At 46.9% G+C, this 24,770-nt stretch overlaps 1 protein-coding gene across 4 annotated transcripts; it reads left to right on the top strand.

Annotated features, from left to right (window-relative positions):
- The first annotated feature begins 7 nt into the window (after positions 1-7).
- Positions 8-22,700, top strand: LOC121166835 (guanine nucleotide exchange factor subunit RIC1-like). 4 transcript variants are annotated; one of them, XM_040996131.1, is made up of 7 exons: positions 8-256; positions 1,059-1,294; positions 5,652-5,751; positions 9,621-9,749; positions 18,839-19,016; positions 19,158-19,346; positions 20,084-22,700. In XM_040996131.1, exons 5-7 carry the CDS (start codon positions 18,889-18,891, stop codon positions 20,370-20,372), a joined length of 606 nt encoding a protein of 201 aa, XP_040852065.1. In that variant the 5' UTR covers positions 8-256; positions 1,059-1,294; positions 5,652-5,751; positions 9,621-9,749; positions 18,839-18,888; the 3' UTR covers positions 20,373-22,700. The 4 variants fall into 4 exon arrangements, with proteins under 4 accessions (XP_040852065.1, XP_040852067.1, XP_040852068.1 ...); XM_040996133.1 differs by lacking the exon at positions 1,059-1,294; XM_040996134.1 differs by lacking the exon at positions 5,652-5,751.
- Positions 22,701-24,770: the final 2,070 nt, after the last annotated feature.

Genomic DNA, 24,770 nt, shown 5'->3' with positions numbered 1-24,770 from the left:
CAGATGCAGGAAAGCCTGACCTTGCTGAGGAAGCCCTGCCTCTCCCACTCCACCTGAAGCTAAGAATGCTGCACAGCCTTGTGAAGGTTTGAGCCTGGTTGCTCTCAGTTCCTCCCAGCGTGGATGCGTTCCTGCCTTTCCCAGCCTGCAGGAGTCAGAGGGCGCTGTGCAAGCACACTGAGCCAAGGCCCAGTGGTGATGGTGGCAGCAGTGGTTGGCCATGGATGAGGCTGGTGGCCCTGAGGAAGACTGCTGGGTAAGTGAGGTGGTCCTGAGGTATCCCTGTCCTCATCTGCTCCCTGTTAGGGCCTGGGCCTTCCTTAGAGTCCGTGTGGGGTGGGAGGTCCCTGAACTCAGTTGTGGGAGTTGTGGCTGTAAGGTCTTGAAGGTATCTGGAGCAAGTGTGGGCCAGGTGGCTGCCAGCTATAGGTGCTCTGTGGAAACCGAGGTCCCTGAAGGCCTATCACTTCCTTGGGGATTCTGACTCAGGTTTTGAGAAAATCTGATTGACTTGGGCTGCGGGGTGGTCACTTTCATTAGCTGTGATGGGGGCAGGGCAGGGCAGTGGGGAGCACTGTAGCCCCTTGCAGAAGATCCAACATTCTGCTCCATCTGTAGTTAGCTGGGATTGTGACAGAGAAGGCAGTGCAGGGTTTGTGGTGCAGGAGGAGGTAGCCAGCAGGGTGGGTCCCCGTTTTTCTCCTGACTGACAGGGTGCTTGCTGTGTGCCCTGCTATCCTGGTGCATATGCACACCTGGTGTGTGTGCGTGTGTGCTTTCATGGGTCAGATGTGTGGGGTTTGGAATTTTATTCGTTTTTAAAAACCAACTAAACAGATTAACTAAATCAATGAAGTGAACAAGCCAAAATGGTTGGTTAATTAATTCAATCAGCTTATTGATTGAATGAATTGATGAACTTGTTAGAGCAGATGAGTGAGAATCTGAGAGGCCTGCAGGAGGCAGGCCCTGGAAGCTGACTAGGAAGCCTGTCTGCCAAAGGCCTGGTGAGCAGTGACAGTGATCAGAAGCTGAGAAGATGTGCCTGTCTTTTGTAGCCCTGCACCTGAGGGAAGAGCTGTCAAAAGTCAAAAAGAAGGACTTTGAGCACTTGCTGATGGAGGTGATGCAGATCTGGGACTTTCTGCTCCGGATCCCCAATTAGGAAGTCCTGGAGAGTTGCTCCAAGTTGAAGATTGTCAACAAATTGAGTCTCCCTGCATCCCTAGTGGGCCTCAGCTCAGGGGTGTGTAATTCATTCATTGCTGGTTCAGCCTAGATGAGCAGCTACTAAGTAAGTACAAGTGACTAGAAAGGATAGTTAAGCATTGGTGGGTGCTGGGCAGAATTGGGTTGCTTTCTGAAGCACCTGCCATGGCCTGTCTCTCTCTCTCTCTCTCTCTCTCTCCTTTCTTCTGGCTCTCCTACCCATCAGAGCACGTTTAGGTCTTTACTAATTGGAGAAAATGAGGTCCTTTCCTTGTATAAATGAAGGACTTTGCTGTGTGGACAGCTGGCATGGAGTTGCTGGCTGGGCCATGTGTAGTGTAGATTTTGAACTCCGAGTGGAGCTGATGTGAGAAATAGCCTTCCAGGATCCTGCTGCCATCGGAGATTACCCTACGGGAGATTTGGACCTGGCCTGTCTGGGATGGAAGTAAGATGAAGGTAGTCTTTTGTGGTTAAGGATACTTCACCAGGCACTGTTTGACAGGGCCCCCCCGAGTGTCGGTCTGAGCAAGGAGATGTCAGGGGTCAAGAGTGTGAGTTTCTGGGTTGAGCAGATGAATGAGCCTGCCAGCATGAAGCCAGAGGTAGAATGTTGGTAGTGCTATGCGACAACAGCCTTATGTTCTAGGGGTCAATTTTTTTTCATTTTTTTTTTAACTTTTTTTATTATTTTCATTTTATGATACAGTTCCATAGGCTCTTGGCATTTCCCTTATCCCCTCTCCAATTCCCTCCCCCCACCTAGTTCCTCTATATCATTACTAACATATAGTTCTTCATACACAGTCATATGTCCATCATTGCAGGCATGGACAATGGCAGAGTCCAGAATCCTATTGTCAAGATATAGTATACAGGTTCATTGTCAGTCCATCTTTGACTGGAGGCAGAAATGCATCCTACACTGCATCCTCACATCTGGATGTTAGTCTCCATTTCATAGCTACTGTACATCCCCTTAAATAAAAAGTCATGATACAAAGTCAACAATAGAAAAAATAGAAATTTACAATGCCAGGAAGTTAAATGACATGTCACTGGATATGACTGTCTCCATTATGCAACTACTGTACAGCCCCTTAATTGAAGAGCCACAAAACAAAATCAACATCAGGGAGAAATAGGATATTAACAACACCATGAAGTTAAATAATATGCTATTAAATGACTAACTTGTAGCTGAAGAAATGAAAATCAAGAACCCGGCCCGGCGTGGTGGCGCAAGTGGTTAAGGTCCTCGCCTTGCACGCCCGGGATCCCATATGGGCGCCGGTTCTAATCCCAGTGGCCCCGCTTCCCTTCCAGCTCCCTGCCTGTGGCCCGGGAAAGCAGTCGAGGATGGCCCAAAGCCTTGGGACTATGCACCCGCATGGGAGAGGTAGAAGAGTCTCCTGGCTTTGGATCGGCATAGCATCGGCCGTTGCGCTCACTTGGGGAGTGAATCATTGGACGGAAGACCTTCCTCTTTGTCTGTCCTCTCTGTATATCTGCCTTTCCAAGAATAATAAAAATAAATCTTTAAAAAACGAAAAAGAAAATCAAAAACCTTCTTGAAGAAATTGATGCCACTGCATGTTCTACGGAGTCATTGAATGATTTAATCAGATGAAAAGTGTTTTGAAGAGGTGAAACCAACAGAAAACAACAAAACCTATGCAACATAGTTTCTGCTGATCTTTGTTGGTGAAGTGTGTCTCCTCCAGACAATAAATAGATGGGTTTTGTTTTTTAATCCAGTCTACTCATCTATGATGTTTGATTGAGCTTAAACCGTTTACATTCGGAGATTAATATGTATGGGTGGTACTTTGGTCCTGTCATTTTAGGAATGGGCTGTTCATTGGTTTAGTCTTCTGTTGTCATTTTACTGGTATATTCTTTCCGTTTGCCTTTGGTTTTGTTTGGTGCTAGGCCTCTTCTCTGTCAAGAGAACATCTTGAAGTATCGTTTGTAGGTCAGGTTTGAAAGAGGCAAATTCTTTTAACTTCTCGTTACTGCAGATGAATTTTAGAAAGACACTATTAAGAGACCAAATATAAGAGTTATGGGAGTCCCAGAAGGTGCAGAAAGAGAAGCTGAAATAATAAAGGAAACAATAAAGGAAAATTTCCCTAATCTAGAGAAAGAATTGGGAAACAACATCTAGGAGGGTCAGAGAACTCCCAACAGGCTTGACCAGAAGAGATCTTCACTAAGATAACCTCAGGCTTCCTGGCCTGTGGCTGCAGAAATGGTCTTTTAAGACAAGGGTCTATGGGGGCAGAGAAGGCCTCATGCAACAGGACCTTTGGGTGAAGTAATGGCCCTCACCCATCTGGGTCCTGTGAGTATAGATGTGGTCTCGCCGAAGAGGGATCTGAGCTTGCAGGGATGGCATTGTATGACACGGGCCTGTGGGTATGGGATGATATCCCACCACATGAGCCTGTGGAGTTTGGTGTCAGGTTCCTTTGGAAGTGGGTTGGCCTTGCCATGCCAGGGCCTATGGGTGCGGGGCAGTCCGGGTGTGATTTTGGCCTGTGTGTGTGGATTAGCTCACCATCTGGTGCCTGTGGGTTCAGACATGGCTTTGCATTGACAGGGTTCTGTGGATGAAGAGATGGCCTTGTGCAACAGAAACCTTTGGGTTCAGGGTGGCCTCAAATGCTAAAGGCCTGGGGCGGGGGGGGGGGGGGGAGGCAGCACTGTACAAAAGGTGTCCATGGGTGTGGGATGGCCTCTCATGCCACAGAGGCCTTTGGGTGCAAGGAAGGCCTCATGTGTTGGGCTCATAGGTGCAAGTACGGCCTCTGTGTGCATGGCCTGTATGTTCAGGACAGCCTTGTGTGATGGGAGCCTGTGGGCTGTAGGGTAAGGGACTTTTGGGTACAGGGACAGCCTTGCCATTTAAAATCTTGTGGGTGTGGGGTAGGGCTAGTAAGACCTTAGCCCATGCATGTGTTGACAGCTCCTATGTTCAGGGCCTCTGTGTTCAGGGACAACCTAATCCACCTGGGTCCTGTGGGTACAGGACAGCCTCTCACGCCATGGGTGGGTACAGGTTCTGCCACAATGACAAGGGTCTGAGGGAGCAGGGGTGGCCTCATGTGTCCAGGGCCTATGCATGTGGGGATACCCTCGTTGGTGCAGGGCTTGTGTGGTCAAAGATGACCTCACCCATCATTTTTGTGGGTGCAGGGATGGCCTCAAACAAATGGTGCCTGTGGGTGTGGGGATGACTGTGTGTATGCAGGGTCTTTGGGTGCTTAGACTGCCTCATGCAACAGTGAGCTGTGGGTATAGGGATTACAACACATATCTGGGACGTCTCTTATGGAGATGGCCTTACACGTCCAAGGCCTGTGGGTGAAGTGACATCTTTATATATCTGTGGCCTGTGTTTGCATGAGAGGTCTTAATGGGTTGTTGGATGACCTTGTAGGTCCAGGGTCCATGTAGTCAGGATGGGCTTATGTGTGCCAGGATGGCCTCTTGCAACAAGGACCTGTAGGTGCAGCATGGCCTTGCACTACCTTGGCCATTGGTTGTAGATGTGTCCTCCTCTGACAGAGGCTGTGTGTGCCTGATGGCTTCCTGCAACTTGGTCCTGTGATCCAGCATGGCATCAAAAATTGGCCCCTGTGTTTTCTGGGAATGCCTAGAAAGCAAGTGTCTGTCGGATCAGTTACAGTCTTGAGTGACCCAAAGGGGTTTTGGATGCAGGCATGGTCCTGCATGAAATGAACTTTTGGTTGCAAAGAAGGGTTTATGCAACAGGGGCCTTATTGTGCAGAGATGATCTCATGTGACAGGGGCTGTTGGATCAAGATGACCTTATGTGACAGCACCTTTGTATACATGGAAGGCCTCACGTGACATTTGTCTTGTGTGCAGGCATTGCCTCACATGATGGTGACCTGTGTGTGCAGGGAGGGCCACACAATGAGAGTGGCTTTTGGATGCAGTGATAGCCTCATGTGACAGGTCGTTTGCATGCAGAGCTGACTTGATGGGTGTGCGATCTGTAGATGCAGGGTGGCCTCTAACAACTGGGTCTGTGAGTACAATGATGACCTTGTGTGACAGAACTGTGGCCTAGGATGACTTCACATGACATTGGCCTTCAGTTCCATAGATAACCTTGTGCGATCGGAGCATGAGGATGCGGGGATGGTCTCACGTTACAGGGATGTGTGGGTAAAGGATGATCTCCTGAGTCCACGTCCTCTGGATGCAGGGATGGCTCACAAGGCAGAGGCCTTTTAGTTCTGGGATGGACATCCCACTTGGCCCAGCAACCCCCAGAGCAGGTGATCACGCTTGCTTGCTTGCTGGGCCAAGTGGGATGTCCACCTTGGATGAAGAAGTGTCTCAGGGAATGGATTGAATAAGGAGGCACGGTGGGCAAAAGTGTCCCTAACCAACCTCATTTGTTTCTGCAGGGAGTCCAGCAAGCAAGCATTGCATGCCACATTCTCTCAGCCACTTCTTCAGTAGAGTTTTCTGGGTCCTGATCTGTACAGAGGGACAGGCAATGGGCAGGTGAGTGCTGTGAGAACCCAGGACTGGAGAGACCAGGGTTTTGCATCAGAAATGAGGCTTCCTGCCTCTGTCCTTTGGCATGGTCCCTGGACTGGGTCAGGGCTCCGAGTGAAAGTGCACAGGTGCCATATCCTCAGAAGGCAAGAGGATGCCTGTTAGTGGGTGGTCCCTGCCAGCCTCTTTCCCAGGTGGGCACATGTGGAATGGAGCTCCCAGATTCCTCCCACCCTTTGAGTGTCATGATAGACCAGCTAGCTGCCTGATGGCACTTGGACACTGACGGGCTATCCTCATGATTTGCCTCCGTTACCGTGGATCAGCTGCTGAGGCTCAGGCCTGGGCTGGCTAGCTGCCAGGTCAAGGGGGCACACTGCAGTCACCTCATGGAGCTGCACCACGAGGACCTTGGGAAGAGCTTGGCAGTGACCACCACAGCTTCCCAAGTCCTGAGTGTCTGCGCCACAGCCCCAACCTTCCTGGCTGTATAGCCCAAACTACAGCACAGGGCCTGAGGCCCCGTTCCGTTCTCCAGGCCCAAACACTTTTATTTTCTGGGTGTGTGGGGCCTCCCCAGGTATAACACCTGCCCATTTCAGAGAGCCTTCCACCAAGATGGAGGGTGACTCCCAGTGGCAGTTGGACTATTCCATTTATGAGGAGGGGTGAGCTGGTGGCGAGAGGGTATGTCACAGGCTCTGGTGGGATGGGTTCAGACCTGTATTATGCTGGGATAGAAAGTGTACCAAAGGGGCCATCATGATGCCCTATCAGTTGTGTGTTGTGGCACCACAGGCCTGTGGGATCCATGTTCTGTGGCTCTCCCTGGTCCCCCATAGCTGGCTCTGGAGTGGTACGCTCCAGTTGCCAGGAGTGGATTGTAAACAAAGCCAGTATTCTTCCCATGGAGGCTGTGGATGGTGGTAGTGGATATTTAACCCTCTTCTCCGTGAATGGAGCCCCCCCGGGGCCACCCCACATTTACATGTGGGGTAGTTCCAGGATGAGCTACGTGAAGTGAGTCTGGGTGCCCTCAGGGTTATGTAATCTGAGCCAGTGTGATCTCAGGGTCTGAGGCCAGCCCTCACTGTGGCCAGGTGTATTGTGTGGTTTGCTCCTGTGGTAGAGCAGGACCTGGGTATCAGGAACTTGGTCTACACAAAGTATGGGAATGGTTCTTGAGTTCCAAATGAAGTAGCCTTTTTGTTTTAAAGTTTGAGCGGGGGTCAGTGACACATGGTCCTTCCAACTCTGACAAAGTTAAGGGCAGAAATCCCTAAATCCATGTAGTGATGAAACCTCTTGTCTTGAAAGGACACCTGAGCTAGCTTCAGAGTTTGGGATTATAATTCATCATCTTCCAATAAAGAGTGCCCCTGAGAGATGCTTTTAAGTGAGATTGTTTACCCTCTTTTATCTTTGTCTTGTTAACAGGGATGATATTGTTAAAGCATAGCGATTATGAATTCCCAGAGGTTTTTTGTTTGTTTGTTTGTTTGTTAGCTTCAGTTTATTATTAGGTAACAGATTTTTCCTGCTTCAGTATTCATGGTAGTAGTTGTGGGCATGTTAAGTGGTATTTCTCTTGCCATGTTTTATTACACACTCTTATTTTTTTTAAAGACCATTTAAACATTGAGGCAGTTGCAATTATTCTGTTTATTCATTTATTGTACTGTAGGTGTGTGTGTGTGTGTTTGTTGTCTGTCCACCAGCATCAAGCTGTGCAGGGGGAGAGAAGACAAAAATGAGTATACAACACTAGTATAAAGAATCAAATGCTTACTGAAGCATACACACAGTCTGCTAGGGAAATTGAAGGTTGGAAGAGATGGTATTTTCTTTGATTAGGGAAGTCTTTAGGCTAAGGAGCTGGTTTAAGCAGTGGAGGCATGAAGCACAGTGGTGCATGAAGAGAAAAGCAGCTGTGTTAGTGGAGAGTGGGCTCAGGAACTGATGTGTTGGCGTGCTTGCTAGGGACATAGAGTCCAAGTGCTGTAGGTGTTGGGGAGCTGGTTGAAGCCTTTCCGGGAGTTAGACTTGGGCCTTCCTGGGCCTAGGTAAGGATGTAGGTTAGATGTCAGAGAAGCAAAACTCAAGATAGAACTGAAGTGAGTGATAACAGAGTGGTAGGAATAGAGGAGGAAATAGTGAGTAGGCACATAGTTAGGCACTAAAAGTTAAAACGAGTATTACTTCATTATTAGATATGAAGGAGGAGAGAAAGAAGGAATCTGGAGTAAAACTGCCAGCTTTCTGGCTCTGGCAATCTAGGCATCCCAACAAGAGGACTAATTCTTTTTCTGCCTCTCAAATTATCAGGCTTATTTACTTGGTCTATATTAAATAAATACATAGAGAGCAGCCTGGCTGCGAGGATTAGAGTTATAAAAAAGATCTTGGAGGGGAGAATACTTGGTAAGTTTTTTTTGTCCCCCTTAGGCAGAAAGGTCTACCGTCTACCAAAGGAAAATTTGCTATAGAGATTTTGGATTGAAGCCCAGAAAGAACTAAGCTTGTAGTTCAGATTGCTCTTTAAAATGCATTTGTCATCTTCTTTTCCCTGCCTGTGTGCTTTATTTTTCATAAAGTGGCATCTGGGGCTTGATCCAGAGAGAGTTGAACTACAGAACCAGGTTGAAAGTCGAGCTGTATTTTGCTCAAGACCAATGGGAGAGAAGAAGTGATTTCCAAGGTCACAGTTATGGCATCACAACCATGAAGGGCCAAAAATAGAGCTTCCCTTTCAATTTCCTGAGTGTGAAAATAGATCATTCCCTCCTAGATAATAGGAGAAACCTATAGAGTTGGAGTGCAGGGCTTCAGAATCTAAACACATGGGCAGAATTGTGACATCGCTGATAAAGTTACCTCCCATGACATTGCCCTCCCACACTGCAATACTGGCTGCACCACTTCTGATCCACTTCCTCTGATGCACCTAGGAGAGCAACAGAAACTGGCCATGTGCTTGGACTCCTGCATCCCATGTGGGAGACCTAGATCTGGTCCTAGGCACCTGACTTCGACCAGACCTAGCTGCCAGTTTTTGCCATTTGGGGAAGTGGAGAGAAGTCTCTGACTCTTTCACTCTACCTCCCAAGTAAACAAAATGACTCTTTTTAAACAAGAACTCTAAACCCAAAGTTCTGTCAGTGACTTTTAGACTTTGTAATTGAAATATTTGTTTGAGAGTTGTGAAGATTGAGTCAGAGAATGACGGTGCTCTCACCTGCTTGTCTGCTGTGTCTGGGGCTCAAGCTGGGAGTCACGCATACAACTCAGCTTTCCCTTGTGGGGGCAGGACCTCCGTTACTGGAGCCATTGCTGCTTTCTCGATTCTGCATGAGCAGCAAGCTGGAGTCAGGAGCTGGGACTGGGAATTGAGCAAGGCAATTCTGTGGAATGTAATCTTAATCATTAAACAAAAGACCCACACCTCAAAATTCATTTGAAAGCTTCAGATAACTTTTTTTTCCCTTTCCAGTAGGGAAATCTTTTCACGGAGAATATAATATACTTTATATATATAGAACCCAATTTGGTGTTAAAAAAAGGAAAGAAGCTGAACTTACATTACTCAGCTTCTTTCAGTGGCCTTCTCTGTTCCTGTCCCATCATTTGGAAGGTGTGGGGATGCTCGTATTTGAGTCCAGTTTGAGAAATTATTGCTTTTCTCTCTATCGTGCGTCTTTTGCACTGAGTGATAGTAGGTAGAAGTTTCCAGAAGAATTTCCTGTGGTGCCTTCTGTTTGTTATGATTCTACAGCCCGTTTCCTGAAAGGAAAATAATGGAGTTGGCTATATAGATTTGGATCTCTGTTTACTGCCTCAATTGCATTTTTAAGAACTGAGTTTTCTTTGTCTTGAAGGTTGTTCCTACAGTACCTGAGGATGCTGGACAAAGAGCTCATCCCCGTGGATTTCTGTGGGGTTGCAATATACGTTCAGCCATTACTTTTGTTCTCATTTGCATTTTTATGTGGAGAATTTTTCGATATGTAAGTAAACAATGCTGTATTCAAAAATGTTTGTTCTGTCTTTAAGTTGAACAAGTAATGTAAGATTTGTATTTTTTTGAGAAAGCAAAATCATGTATATGTCTAAGATAAAACAGAAGGGGTATAGAGCAAGTTTTTAAGTATAAAATTTTGAAAGAATGTCCTTGGAGAAGTTTTCTATGGTATTGATACCCAAATACTTTTAGTTCTTCCCTTGTTGTTTTTTTAAAGTTGATTCAAATGGCTGAAAGAGCGAGAGAAACAGGGTGACAGACCAAAAGAAATGGCCAATCTGCTGTTTCACTGTTCAGATTCCTCCAACAGCCAGGGCTGGGCAAGGTGGTTGGGAGCTGAGAACTCAGAGTCTCCCACATGAGTAGCATGGCCCAAATACATGAGCTGTTACTAGTGCCTCCTGTGGTCTGTATTGGTAGGGCTGTGGAGGCAGGAAGCAGAGCTGGAGATTGAACGTAGACCCTCTAGTTTGGGATGTGGCCATGTTACCCATACAGTTTTCAATCAGTAGGTCAGGTTGAGCAGTTTATCATAATGATGAATAATTATTGATGTACTTAATTTCTTCCAGCATAGGTTATTAACTTCTTCCACTTAAAAAAGAAAGCTTATTTATTTGATGCTTTCAAGTAAATGAGTGAGAGGCGAAAAGCAATCTACTGACTGATTTATTCCTCAAGTGGCTGCAGTAACTGAGGGCTGGGCCAGAAGGAAGCCAGGAGCCAGCAATTGCATCAGTGTCTCTCCCATATGTGACAGGAACTCAAGTTCTTGAGCAACCATTAGCTGCTTCCCATGTCAATAATAAGGACTTGGACTGGAGCTGGAGTAGCTGATCCTTTCTCCCAGCCAGTCGCCTTTCACTTGGAGCTGAGGGCGTTGGCATGTAACCACTCTCCTTCTCTGGGTCACAAGAAGCCATGCAACAGGAAGGGGTGCACTCACTGTCCTGATGGACATAGATGAAAATACAAACTTGTCTCTCCCACTTTCCTCACTCTGCACATCTATCCCTGGATGTGTCTGTGACTTCTTCAGCATTTACATAAACAGGACCACGAAGAATTTTAAAAGGTGTGGGGAAAGCAGGATTAATTAATTAATTTCTTTGAAAGGCATAGTAGGAGGGTGGATGAAGACAGAGGGAGGGGAGGTATTTTTCAGTTGCTGGCTCAGTCCCCAAATTTTGGCTGCAACCAGTGAAGCTGAGCCAGGCCAAAGATGACAGGAGCCAGGAGTTTCATCCATTCTCCCAGGTGTGTGGCATGGGCCCAAGAACATGGGCCACTTCCCACTGCTTTCCTAGATGCATTCACAGACAGCTGAATCTGAAATAGAGCAACCAGCATCCATAGGAGATGCTGCTGTCACAGGTGATAGCGTAACATACTGTGGCACTGTGGCGGCCCTTTGAGATTCTTTGCATTTGATGTTCTGATTTCAGTATCATGTGTCTAGCCATAAAATTCCTTTGTCTTTTCGACTTCTCTAGACTCAGGATTGTCTTTATGTCAATTTGGAGAAATCTCTCCATTTAAAAGTCAGTTTCTCTTTTTGAAGTACTATTGTTCAGATATTGGCTCTCCTTACTTTTTTTTATTTTTCAGTTTTTACTTTTTTTGAAGATTTATTTTTTATTGCAAAAAAATAGATTTGCAGAAACAAGAAGAGGGAGAGGGAGATTTTGCATCTGCTGGTTCACTCTCAATAGTGTCACCACCATAGGTGATGCTGGCAGGGACTGAACTGATCAGAAGCCAGGATCCAAGAGCTTATTGTGCGTCCCGCACGGGTGCAAGGTCCCAAGACTTTGGACCATCATTCAGTGCTTTTTTTGTTTTTTGTTTTTGTTGTTGTAGTTGTTGTTTATTAAGTTTGGATCAAGTTTGAATTGAGCATCCAGGCCATAAGGATGGAGCTGGGTGGGAAGTCGAGCAACCAGGGCAAGAACTAACATCTGTGTGGGATGCTGAGTTCTAGCAGGCAAAGGATTAGACAGTTGGGCCATCGTTTTGGCCACCTGGTTTTCCTTTAAGCTTGAGGAGCTTCCCCAAATAATGTTCTGACTTACTAGTTTACTTTATATTTGTTTACATTTGTAGGATTGTATTGTAGCCTGCTTTTTCTTGTTTAATTTTATCTGTATCCTTATTCTCTAGATGAATTCAGTTTCCTTTTATCTTACCTTTCAGCCCTCACTAAGCTCTTAAACTGGATTTTTCCCTTGCTTTATTATTTGTTAAAGAGAAAGATCAAAGAGGAAGAAGATTTGCTTTACTAAATAAAAATGAAAACTAAATAACATGAAAAGATGTTTGTTTGGTGCAGACATACTTTTTGCAGAGTTCCTATTCTACGTGGACTTTTTGTACTTGCCTCATTTAAGTGAAGGTGAGTGAAGTAGAGTTCTGTCACACACAGTCCAGATTGTCGCAGAACACAGTCTGTGACAAAGGCTTCTCCTTTACTAACGGCTACATATCCATTTACAATTTGATAACCCTCGTTAGCTACTGGTAGTTAGTATTCTGCTTGGAGACCAGCTTTGCTTTTCTAGCATTCCTTGTCCTCTAGTTCTGTCTGCTTGCCCCTCTTGTCCCGGAGTTGTATTCCAGCGCACGGTACAGCACGTGTCCTCATCTGTTGATCTGTCACTGAGACTGGACTGGTGCTGCCGTGGACACGGAGCGCAGCGTCTCCCTGAGTGCGCATTCGCAAGTGGACTGGTCGGATCACACCGCTGCCTTGCGTCGCTCCCGTGTATTGCAGTTCCCTTTGCTGCACGTCCTTGCCAAGTGTTGTCTTTTTAATAACCACTGGAATTGGCATGAGATGAATTTCATTGTAGTTTTATGTTTCCGGTGGCCAATGAAATGAAGCATTTCTCATGCATTTACTGTTTCTTCTAAGAAATATCCAGGTCATTTTGTGTGGTTTTGGGTTCTCTACATACCCATATAACAATCCTTAGTAACACAGCGGCTTGCGAAGATCCTCTCCACTGTTATTTCCTTTGTTGTGCGCAAACGTCCACCTTTGTTTTTGCTTTCCTTGCCTTTGCTTTGGAAGCTTTACCCCGCAAAAATGTTCATCTTAAAGTGTTTTCTCCTTTTTCTTCTAGCAGTTTCAGGTCTTAGGTAATTTTGCATATGGTCAGAAATATGGACAAAGTCCCAGCCTATTGTTGGTATTAAATTGTCCCAGCACCATTTAAAAATTTTTTTTAAAAAAGATGTATTTATTTATGAGTGTGTGTTTATTGGAAAGGCAGATATACAGAGAGGAGGAGAGACAGAGAGGAAGATTTTCTGTCCGATGGTTCACTCCTCAAGCGGTCATGATAGCTGGAGCTGAGCCAATCCGAAGCCAGGAACCAGGAGCTCTTTCGGGTCTTCCATGCAGGTGCAGGGTCCCAAGGCTTTGGGCCACCCTCAACTACTTTTCCAGGCCACAAGCAGGGAGCTGGATGGGAAGCCGGACCACTAGGATTAGAACCGGCAGCCATATGGGATCCCAGTGTGAGCAAGGCGAGGACTTTAACCACTACGCTATCACGCTGGGCCCAGATTTGTTTGTTTTTATTGGAAAGCTAGATCCACAGAGAGGACAGAAAGATCTTCCACCTGCTGGTTCACTCCCCAAGTGGCCACAACAGCCAGAGCTGAGCTGATCCAAAACCAGGAGCCAGGAGACTCCAGTACTGTGTTGTGCTGTCTGGGGTGCTTGTTGGCAGGAGAGTTCAGCAGGAGTGGAGAAGCGGGCATTCCATGTAGGCACTTTGATAGGGGGGTGTGAGCAGCCCAGGTGGCAGCTTAACCACTGTACTGCTTGCCTTGCCCTGTGTGCTAAGTTGGTACCCCCTTCACTCAACTCGTTTAGCAGTTCTAATAGGCTGCTGAAGGCCAGTGTGGCACAGTGGGTTAATCTGCCTGCAACACTGGTATTCCACAGCGTTGCTGATGAGAGTCCCGGGTGCTCCACTTACAGCCCAGCTCTTGCTATTGCACTGGGCTAACCAGTGCAGGACAACTTGAGTGCTTGGGCCCCTGGTACTCTCGGGGAGACCTGCATGGAGTTTGACTTTAGCTCGCATCTGACTGTTGCAGCCATTTAGAAAGTAAACCAACCCTTGCCAGCTCACTCTCTGCCTTCTCTCAAATAAAGCTTCATGAAAGTAGTCTGCTGGTAGTTTTTAGATTTTTCTATACTTGTATTCAAAATCAAAAACACAAATAGGATCACTTGACATTTGCCCTTGCCACATGGCTTTTCTTTCTTCCACCTAGTTGCTCATTTCCAATGTTATGTTGAGTGAGAGTGATGAGAATGGACATGGTTGTCTGATTTCAGATCTTGGAGAAAACACTTTGAATTTTTCCCTATTAAAAAACAATGTGGGGCCCGGCGCGGTGGCGCAGTGGTTAAGGTTCTCGCCTTGCACGCCCGGGATCCCATATGGGCGCCGGTTCTAATCCCGGCAGCCCCGCTTCCCTTCCAGCTCCCTGCCTGTGGCCCAGGAAAGCAGCCGAGGACGGCCCAAAGCTTTGGGACCCTGCACCCACGTGGGAGACCCAGAAGAGGCTCCTGGCTTCGGATAGGCATAGCATCGGCCGTTGTGCTCACTTGGGGAGTGAATCATCGAACGGAAGTTCTTTCTCTCTGTCTCTCCTCTCTGTATATCTGCCTTTCCAATAAAAATAAAATGAATCTTAAAAAAAAAAAAACAATGTGATGGGCTCGGCGTGATAGTCTAGTGGCTGAAGTCCTTGCCTGGTATGCTCCGGGACCCCATATGGTGCCGTTTCTGGTCCCGGCTGCTCCACTTCCCATCCAGCTCCCTGCTTGTGGTCTGGGAAAGCAGTTGAGGGCAGCCCAAAGGCTTGGGACCCTGCACCCACATGGGAGACCCCAAAGAAGCTCCTGGCTTCGGATCAGCTTAGCTCTGGCTGTTGCAGCCACTTGGGGAATGAATCAGTGGGCAGAAGATCTTTATATATCTTCGTTTCCAATAAAAAAAAAAAAATCATAAACTTTCTGAGAAGGGTAGAGCCAGACCAAATACTCCACAATGTCCGCAATGGCTAGAGTTGGGGCAGGGCTGACATTGGGAATTCATTCCAGGTCTTCCGTGTCATAGGAGAACCCAGTTGGGCCATAACCAGTCTCTACATGCCTGCTTTGATGGGAAGCTGGGGGCTGGAGTTAGGAGTTGCTCATACTCCAGCATGGGCAGAGGGCCTGTCGTCACTCGTCTCGCTGCCCCGTCACCTTCTTGGAATGGGATTGGCTGTGGGTTTTTCATATATAACTTTGTTGTGTTTAGGTGTGCTTGTTCTAGACTTCATTTGCTCAAATTTCTTTTTTTCATGAGGTGATGTTGAATTGTATCAAATGCTGTTTCTTGCATCTGTTTAAATGACTGTACAATGCAGTAACATTCATCGATTTATGTTAGTTGATCCGTCTTTGCATCCCTGGGATAAATCCGACGTGATCGTGCTGAATGATTTTTTTAATGAAAGAATTATTTGAAAGAGGGAGAGATAGTTAATGAATAAGTGCTCTTTGATGTGCAGGTAGATTTTATTTTGTTGAGAAAATTTGCGTTTATGTTCATCAGTGAGATTAATATGTTTTGTTGTTTTGGGGGATGAAGGTTATGCTGAATTTGTGAGTTTGGAATGCGTCCCTCCAAGGTTTTTGGAATAACTTGAGAATCATTGCTATTATCTCTTCATTTTCGTACCTTTCTATAAAATATTTATCTGATAAGAGAGGGAGCACCTTCTGATTGACTTCCCGAATACCTGCAACAGGTGGGACTGGACAGGTCACGCAGGAAGCCTCCAGCTCCATCTGGATCTGCGGCATATGTGGCGGGGATCCAGGACTGTGGCCGGCTACCGCTTGGGAGTGGAGTGGAGAGGACTCCAGCTGGCGCCCCTGTGGGGTCCTGGTGCATCGGGTGGTGCTGCAGGTGGTGGCTTACTCTCCTGAGCCGCATGCCAGCCCCGATTCTTTCTTTGAAGTTTGGTGGAATTCAGCAGTGGAGCCAGCCAGTCTCGTTTTTTTTGTTTGTTTGTTTTTGAAGATTTTAAAATTACAATTGGATGTCATTCTCATCCTGCATCTTGGCAGTTTGTGTGTCCTGAACTTTCTCTCTTTCATCCAGTTTTTCAGGTTTTGGGCTTATATTTGCTCCTAGCAGTTTCTTATGATCCTTTATATTCGTGTGTTATCAGTTACACTATCTGGTTGTTTCTAAATTACTTGATTCCCTCCCCTCTTTCCATTGCTAGCTAAAGGTTTGTTGATTTTATCATCCCCCAAACCAAGTCTTCATTTCATTGATGTTTTATACTATTTTTTTTAGCTTGTTTTATTACTGCTCTGATATATATATTTTTAAAGATTGATTTGTTTTTATCTGAAAGGCAGATTTACAGAAAGAAGGAGAGCTAGAGATGGAAAGGTTTCTGTCTTTTGCTGGTTCAGAGGCCCAGGCCTTGGGTGGCCAGTGCACCAAGTGGTGTCAGGCTCTGCCTGCTGGCCGCCCAGCGGCGAGCTCTGGGGTTTTTGATGATATGAAATAGCTGCTTTGGGACACCCAAAAGTAAGACCAGCGTTAGCGTAGGTGAGACACTAATTTCTGGTGATTCCCAGGAACCGGGACATGAAACCTTAATGTAAGTGTGGGACTGAGAGCTGAATGTTCGGACTAAGCAAACCTTAGTCCACTAGCATGACTGGAACACAGGGTGCAACACAGGACATGCCCAGCTTGGTTTTGGCTCCAACTGGTCCACATTAAGCACAGAGTTGAGCCACGGTGTCTAAGGCAGGGGTCATGACAGGTGGATGGGGCTGCGGCAGGGTCTGGATACAGTTGTTGTCTCCCTTGGCACAAATGTGGATTGGAAAAAGATGTACCGGGCCGGGCCAGACAGTAACACCTTCTGGTGCTTTGGAGTACCAGGGTGGATGTGGGACGGACTAGGCTAGGTCCCAAACTCAACTGAGCCATATACGAGCTATATGGGGGCATGGACGACCGTGGCTGGGCTGAAACACTCTACAGCAAGAACCAGAATGGGATGATGGCCAGTTAGGAAAGGCCACTGTTCCTGCTAGGACAAGAGGCGAACTGGCACATGGACCCACTGATATGCGCGAAACCTGGCACATGGAGGGGTTCTGATGGAGGAGCTCAGGCAACTCCTCTAGCAGGACACAGACCCTGCAGGTCAGCGCAAGGAACATGGAAGGTAACAGCCAAGAGGTCATCGAAAGTGTCCCACTGGCATGCATTTGGCATGGGTCGGGGGCAGACCAGGCTGAATCTGTTCATGTCATCCACTGGTAAATATGATCGCCAGAACAGAGTGTGGGTTGAACCAGGTCCAGTCGTGACAAAAGCAACACACAAGTTGGAATGCCAAGGTGAGGTAGCCTGAGCCGGATGCAGCCGCAGCACCCAACCAACACACGTGAGAACCAGGAAAGGAGGAGGCAGAGCTGACAGGAGAATAAGGGGAGGTTCCCTAGCTGAACAGCAACTTACACTGAGGAGCGTGAGCTGGGTGGGGGGTAGACCAGACCAGGCAGGGACACAGCGCCTGTGCACCTCATGGGACACTTACAGAGAGGAGACAGGTCAGTCTTCCATCCGCTTGTTTCTCAAAGGTCCTGATTTTCTTTTTGTTGGGGCCCGGCGGCATGGCCTAGTGGCTAAAGTCCTTGCCTTGAACACGCTGGGATCCCATACGGGCACTGGTTCTAATCCCGGCAGCTCCACTTCCCATCCAGCTCCCTGCTTGTGGCCTGGGAAAGCAGTCGAGGACAGCCGAGAGCCTTGGGACCCTGCACACGTGTGGGAGACCTGGAAGAAGTTTCTGGATCCTGGCTTCGGATCGGCATAGCATCAGCCATTGTGCTCACTTGGGGAGTGAATCATCGGACAGAAGATCTTCCTCTCTGTCTCTCCTCCTCTCTGTATATCTGACTTTCCAATAAATAAATAAATCTTAAAAAAAAAAAAAAAAAGATTTCTTTTTGTTGGGGAGGTAGATTTCCAGAGAGGAGAGAAAGGTCTTCCATCCAGCGTTCACTCCCCAGACGGCCGCGTCACTGGAGCTGAGCTGATCCCCAGGCAGGAGTCTTCTAGCCTCCCACGCTGATGTACATCTCGGGCCCTGGAGCGTCGGGACCGTGAACCAGTGCCCACATGGGATCCTGGCACTTGACAGGGGAGATTAGCCAACTGAACCAACACCCAAATGTCACGGTTTTGTAATAGTATGAGTCAAGACCCGAATCAGGCTCACACATTGCATTCACATTTTTAAATCTGTTCTTGAGTGTACCCTTCTCTTCCCCCACCTCTTATAGAACATTCATTGAAGAAACTTGTGTCTGGGGATCTTTTCTCATGGTAGTTTTATTGATTGCTTCTAAGTGCTTAGTTTTTAAGCAGTTTCCTCTGTATTTGCTGTAATTTAGCTGAATCTAAGGACTTGATCAAAGCTTATTTGTGGGAGACAGAACACTGTCCGCTCATGGTCACTGTGACACTGAAGGCACGTACTGTCTGGTCGACTCCAGCGACCTTCTTCTCAAGCATCTACTGCTGTGAATGGCACAAGCTCAGCAGTGAATCCAGTGTTTTTTGGTTCAAAATTGTAAAGCTAACATCTGCAAAAACAGCTCAAAGTTAAAATTAAAGGAGGGGTAAGCATTGTGGCATAGAAGATAAAGCTACTCTGTATATCACCTGTGGGCCCCAGTTGGTGCTGGCTGTTCCACCTCTGTTGAACTCCCTGCCAGTGGCTGGGAAAGCAGCGGGACATGGCGAGGCGTTTGTGCACCTGCCACCCACCAGGAAGACTTGGCTCAAGTTCCTGACTTTGTGCTAGCCCAGCGCTTGTCATTGTGGCCATCTTAGAGAGCGAACCAGCCGATGGAAGATCTGTCTGTCCTCTGTAACTCTTTGAAATAAATAAGTAAATATTTAGGCAGAATCCATACATAGTGTGTTCCACATGAACCTGGTTTGTGATTTGCTGATTCTTCATCAGGTGACGAATGCAGTATTGGTTCAGCCACGGATTTGACTGAGAGCAGCTCCATGGTGGATGGGGACTGGACGGTGGTCGAGGAGAATTTCTCCACGCTCAGTCTGACTCCGTCCGAGCTGGAGCACATCTCCATGGAGCTGGCAAGCAAAGGCCCTCATAAATCCCAGGTCCAGCTTCGGTGAGTCCCTCAGATCTTCAAGCTCAGTCTCGACTCGGGGAGTTCGTAGAGATGGCTTAGAGGGACCGCTGCCTTCTGATCACTGCCGCCCCATGCAAGCTTCGCTTCTTCCCAGTCCCAACCCTGGTGTTTCCGCTCTAGGTACTTCCTGCATATTTTCATGGAGGCCGGATGTTTGGACTGGTGCATTGTCATTGGCCTGATTCTGAGAGAATCCTCAGTAATCAACCAGATTCTGGCTATTATACAGTCTTCAGAGGTGGATGGAGAGATGTTACAGAACATTAAGACGGGGCTCCGTGCTGTGGACCAGTGGGCCTCTACGGATTGGTAAGTGTGGTCTCCCTGGGCCCCTTAGCCCTCGGTGGATCTGTCCCTTCTCCTCACAGCTTAGTTGTGGTTCAGCTGGTTTAGTTATGTTGTTCAAGTTTGATAGTTTTAAGTTAACTAGAAATAAAAATACTTCCATATATTAATTTTTACTTTAGTCATTCCTGACCCAGCTACTTGAATGATTAATGTCTCTTTAGTGAAGTTGAGTTTATACATTGCAATATGAAAAGACATCACTAGGTTGGGGCTGCCGCACAGCAGATCATCTTAGAATTAGTCTCGAACTTAAGGCTTATAGTTCTATGGAATTGAAGCAAAGGTCGGCTTGAAAAGATGAAAAATCTGTCTGAAGTTAGCATTTCATGGTGGCTGCTAGCAAGCTCACATTTTGAGTGCTTGACGGGACTGGAGAAGCCTCGTGGTCCAGCCCAGCCCCGCTGCTGTCAGCGGGATGTGGGTTTCTGCGTCAGGATTTCCCTTACATGGACCTCATTCTCTTCAGTTGCCACATGTGTTTGATGTTAAAATGTCAGTGTTTGCTTCTAATGCTCAGATCCTGGAGTCGTGGCCCCATGTGTGGCAGTCCCAGGGCACTGAGCAGGCCACTCGGCAGCCTGCCTTCTCCCACAGCCTGCTGCTGCCTTTACTGTCCGCGCTTAGATGTTGATCTAACACTGTACCAAGGCTTGTGAATTTGGAAGATGAGAGCTGCTTTTCTCTCCCCCTCTGCTTAGCCCTGGATATAAGCCATTTTTAAACATGATTAAGCCTCAACTGCAGAAGCTCAGTGAGATGACGGAAGAGCAAGTTGAGCCTGACGCCTTCCAGCCAGTAACCACAGGCAAGACCACGGAGCAGGCCAGTCCCCGGGCCGAGGAGCGCAGGGGATCCTGCAGCCACGGAGCCGTCCCGCAGGGCGAGGCGGCGGGGACCAGTGCAGCCAGCCGCCAGGAGGACGACACGGCTCGGGCAGAGCAGGAGGAGCCCTTTCAGGATGGGACTTACGACTGCTCTGTGTCCTGACCGTGAGGCGACGTGTGACAAGCAGTATTAGCAGCAGCTGAGTCCACTGTGTCCTAGTTGCTGACGGATGACTTAAAGGGGAAGAGAACGCAGGGGCTCAGAGTCTCTTTCGTAAAGTATTATTAGATTTTAAGTAAGAAATCTCCGACTCCATAAAAATGTGATATCAAATAAAGCATCTTTCATAAAAAATTTCTTAAGCTGCAGGAGAAATACAACATGCTGTACATACGTACATTAGCAGATTTGGGCTTTATTCACAGGCTGGTAGCTCTTAAGGGAGTGCTTGGCCCCGGTGAGCTTTTGACTGCTTAGAGCTTCTCGCGCTTTTCCCTGGTTGACTGTGTGTGCTAAGGTGCTTGACCGGGTCCGAGCTCACTACACTCCCTGCTTGGCCCTCCCGAACAGATGCCTGCCTTGGCACAGCACGGGGACGCGCACGAGGGCCGTGGAAAGCGGAGTTCCGGGATGTTGGTTTTGGTGCCGCGGGGGCCTCCAAAAGCCGTGGAAACTGAGTGTCATAACACGTGAACGCCAAGGGTGTCTGCACCAAAACAAACCTTCTCCGGTTCCGTTCTCCATGCCCGGCTTGGCAGCTCCCCTGCCCGTGTCAGCGTGAGCCGTTCTCCTTTACCGTTGGCAGCCCGTCAGACCCCAGTCCTATCCGTGCAGGCTGTCCACACGGAGCGAGGGTGCCCGCTGGAGCGAGCTTTGTTCCTCCTAGATCAGTGTGGGCACAGGCTGAGGAATTCTCACCAATTCTGCTGGTAGATGCCACTAAACTGTTTTGTATCAAAAAATTGTACCTTTTTGTGAATACTCTTGGTGTAAATAAATCCAAAGACACTACTCATATTTTTAGCACTTGTATTATAATTTGTAAGGTTTTATGCTGGATTCCGCATGCCTATAAATACTTAGAGAATTATAGCAACAGGGCTTGTTTTTCTTTCCCAAAAAGAGCGGTCTTCATAAAGACAGACTCCTTATTGGCTCAGCTGGTCATAACAAAATGCTCACACTGATCATGAAATGGAACAGATTTTTGTGCAAATTAACATAGTTTACTATTTATTGATTTTGTAAATGGAATAAAATGGACTTTTATGTAAATAGACTGCTGAACCTTATCACGGCTACTAAAAATTAGTCTGTAAAGAATGCATCCTTCATTGTAAACTTTAGAGTATTTTATGTATTTGTAGATGACAAATTTGTTTTCATGTTGTGAAAACTGCATATTTCATAATTGGTTCATACTAGTCACCTATCCTCCACTGTATCTAATTACCTTATAACAGTATTCATTTAGATAGCTTGTTTGTACTGTGCAATTTGAACAAGGAATGCAATGTTATTTTTTACAAAAACTTATTTTTGTAACAACATATTTGATATGGACCAAATTCGTACCACTATGTTTAAAAAAAAAAAAAAGCCTCTTCTCACAGTGCAATTCCAGTTCAGAAACAAGGCCTGGTCCTCTCGCTGCCCTGGAAAGGAAATACCCGGATTCAGTTCTTAGCCCGTTTCCTTTGAAGGGAATTGAAACTATCTTGAATTGTTTGGTTCATAATTCATCAAACTCTTCAAAATTACTGATTTGGGGGAATTGACTGTCATTTACTTTTTACATTAGAAGTGCAATAATTTCACACCATAAAACTCCTAATGGATCAAATATGGTCTTATTGGTACCTGGTCCTTCTGGTGCTACTGTTACTTAAGTCAGCTTCAAACCACCTTTCCCTGAATGGCTGGAAGGTCAGTGTTTCCTGAATGAGTCCAGGCAGCCCAGCCAGAAAATAAACTGACCTCTCTTCTCCTGCCCCGGTCCGTCAGAGGGAACCAGCATCACTGTCGTTTGCTGCAGATCCTCATTTAGTAACAGCTGCACACAGCTGGCTAGCTCACACCATGCTGCCGCCGAGGTCACCCTGCGAGCAGCGCCCACAGGGTGACTCCTGCGGTGGAGGCCGTGAGCGAGTCCCTTCCTCTGTGAAATGTTGGCTTTCAACTAATAAATAGGCCACAAGGGAAGAAAATTGGTAAGTTTACATGTTCTATTTATTAGATACTTTGAATTCTTTGAAAAACTCATTTTTACCATGTTGTTTGGTTCACATCAATTGTTTTAAGCCATCATTTTAACCAAGGAACTTAAATATTACTATAACTATTTGAATTTTAGTGCATTCATGTCAATTATTTGTTGATACCAAAAGAAATCATCTAAGGGGAGAGTCAACATTTGCTTGTAATTAAATTTGTTGCTACTTCTGTAATTTGTATTTTTTTTAATAAGGGCAATAAAAATGATTGCACAAACTTCTGTTTATTTGTTATCAGGCAACAGCAAAAATATGTATTGAAAGCCACTTTTTGTAATTTTACCTTTTTAAATTTTCCTTATGTTGCAACTCGAAATTCAGAGATTTAAAATTCTTATTCTATGTAGATATGTAATGGGAGAATCAGAGTTGGCAATGTTAAATGTTAACTGCTTTCCCGGGCCACAAGCAGGGAGCTGGAGCTGCCGGGATTAGAACCGGCCATCCCGGGCGTGCAAGGCGAGGACCTTAACCGCTGTGCCATCATGCCGGGTGCTGGATTTGCTTCTTTTTTTTAAAGCTTTATTTTGATTGGAAAGGTGGAGAGACAGAAGGAGAGACGAGACCAAGAAGGAGAGACAGACAGAGAAAGAAAAAGGAGAGACAAAGAAAGAAGGAGAGACAGAGGAAGAAAGATCTTCCATCCGATGACTCACTCCCCCAAGTGGGCACCTCTTTCACTGACACAGGAGAGGGTATCCCAAGTGTCCTAACCTCCACACAAAATCCCTCCAGGGTCATGAGTCTATGACCTGTTACCCAAGGCCGGTGTCTCAGGTTTAAGATGTATGTTCCCCCACCCCCCAAGTGAGCACGGTCAAAGCCAGAAGCCTCTTCCAGGTCTCCCACGCGGGTGCAGGGTCCCAAAGCCCTGGGCCGTGCTCAACTGCTTTCCCGGACACAGGCAGGGAACTGGATGGGAAGCAGGAGCTGCCGGGATTAGAACTGGCGCCCATCTGGGATCCCGGGCAAGGGCCTTAACCACTGCGCCATCACGCCAGGCGCTGGATTTACTTCTTTTTTTTTAAGCTTTATTTTTTTTGGAAAGGTGGAGAGACAGCGAGGAAGATCTTCTCACTCCCGAAGTGAGCACGGAAGCCAGGAGCCTCTTCCGGGTCTCCCACAGGGTGCAGGGTCCCAAAGCTTTGGGCCGTCCTTGACTGCTTTCCTGGGCCACAGGCAGGAAGCTGGATGGGAAGCAGGAGCTGCCGGGATTAGAACCAGTGCCCATATGGGATCCCGGGCATGCAAGGCGAGGACCTTAACCACTGCGCCATCACGCCAGGCGCTGGATTTGCTTAATTGTACTTTGTGGTGTAACGTTCCATAGGCTGTCCTTAGATCAGTACCAGGCGGGCTTAATGGCTGTAGCTTTGCAGGAGTTGATGGAAAATGCCATACATTTGAGGCTGTGTTTTATTTCAACCAAGATCCATCCTGTCCCTTTGAACTTGGCAAATTCCCCAGCTAGATGGAGCCACTAGTTGAGACACAGCCGCGCCTCGTGTCTTCTTGCTCTTTAGGGGAGCTGCCGGCTTGCTGAGTACCGTATTAGCTTGAGGTTTCTCATAGGATTTTTGGAGAGCGTTTACTCGTCTGTTAAGATGCTCCCCTGCTTCTACTCTGTATTACTGAGTGTACTACCTTACTGTTTTGCATTAAATCAACGACCTCTGGGGTAAGCCCCACTGCGTCACTGCAGAGTGCAACTGAGCAGAAATTACAGGTTACATTTTTGAAAATCAAATGTGAAGGCGGTAGTTTCAAAGAGATACGTAAATACTTGTGGTTACAGTCCGCCACGAAGAGCTGCTTCACCTCCAAGGCACGCTCTGTGGGGGGTGGTCACTGTTGAAAAGGAAGTTCTTTAAGATGTATAAATATGGTCAACTTCTCTGGAAGGGTACCACCACTTCAGTTTGTAGTGAAAGTGATGGAGGCAGAGAACATGTGTCACTTTGGCTGGTTTGGGATGCTAGCCACCCTGTGGACAGGAAATGGTATGGCATGTTTCTGCATTACAAGTTAACTGCTTCATTCATTAGAGAGAGCAATCATTTATGGTAAAAAGTTTATTTCAGTAACATTGTAAGGCAACAACAAATCTTCAACAAGGCAGCAAACCAGGATCAGACAGTCTGCTTCCCTCCAGCTTCCCGGGGCGGGGACGGCTGGAGGCATCCTGGCTAACTGTGGAAGCACTCCATGCGACAGTCATTCTTAGCTCAACAGAAGGAAAAAGCACTTAAATCATAATTCTTCATATTTTCCCTGAAAGTGTACTGTG

This window comes from Ochotona curzoniae, unplaced genomic scaffold (assembly GCF_017591425.1).
Source record: "Ochotona curzoniae isolate NIBS_2020 unplaced genomic scaffold, NIBS_Ocur_1.0 patch246, whole genome shotgun sequence".
Classification (NCBI taxonomy): Eukaryota; Metazoa; Chordata; class Mammalia; order Lagomorpha; family Ochotonidae; genus Ochotona; species Ochotona curzoniae.
Note: the sequence above shows the minus strand (reverse complement) of the source record. Positions and strands in the feature narration are given on the sequence as shown.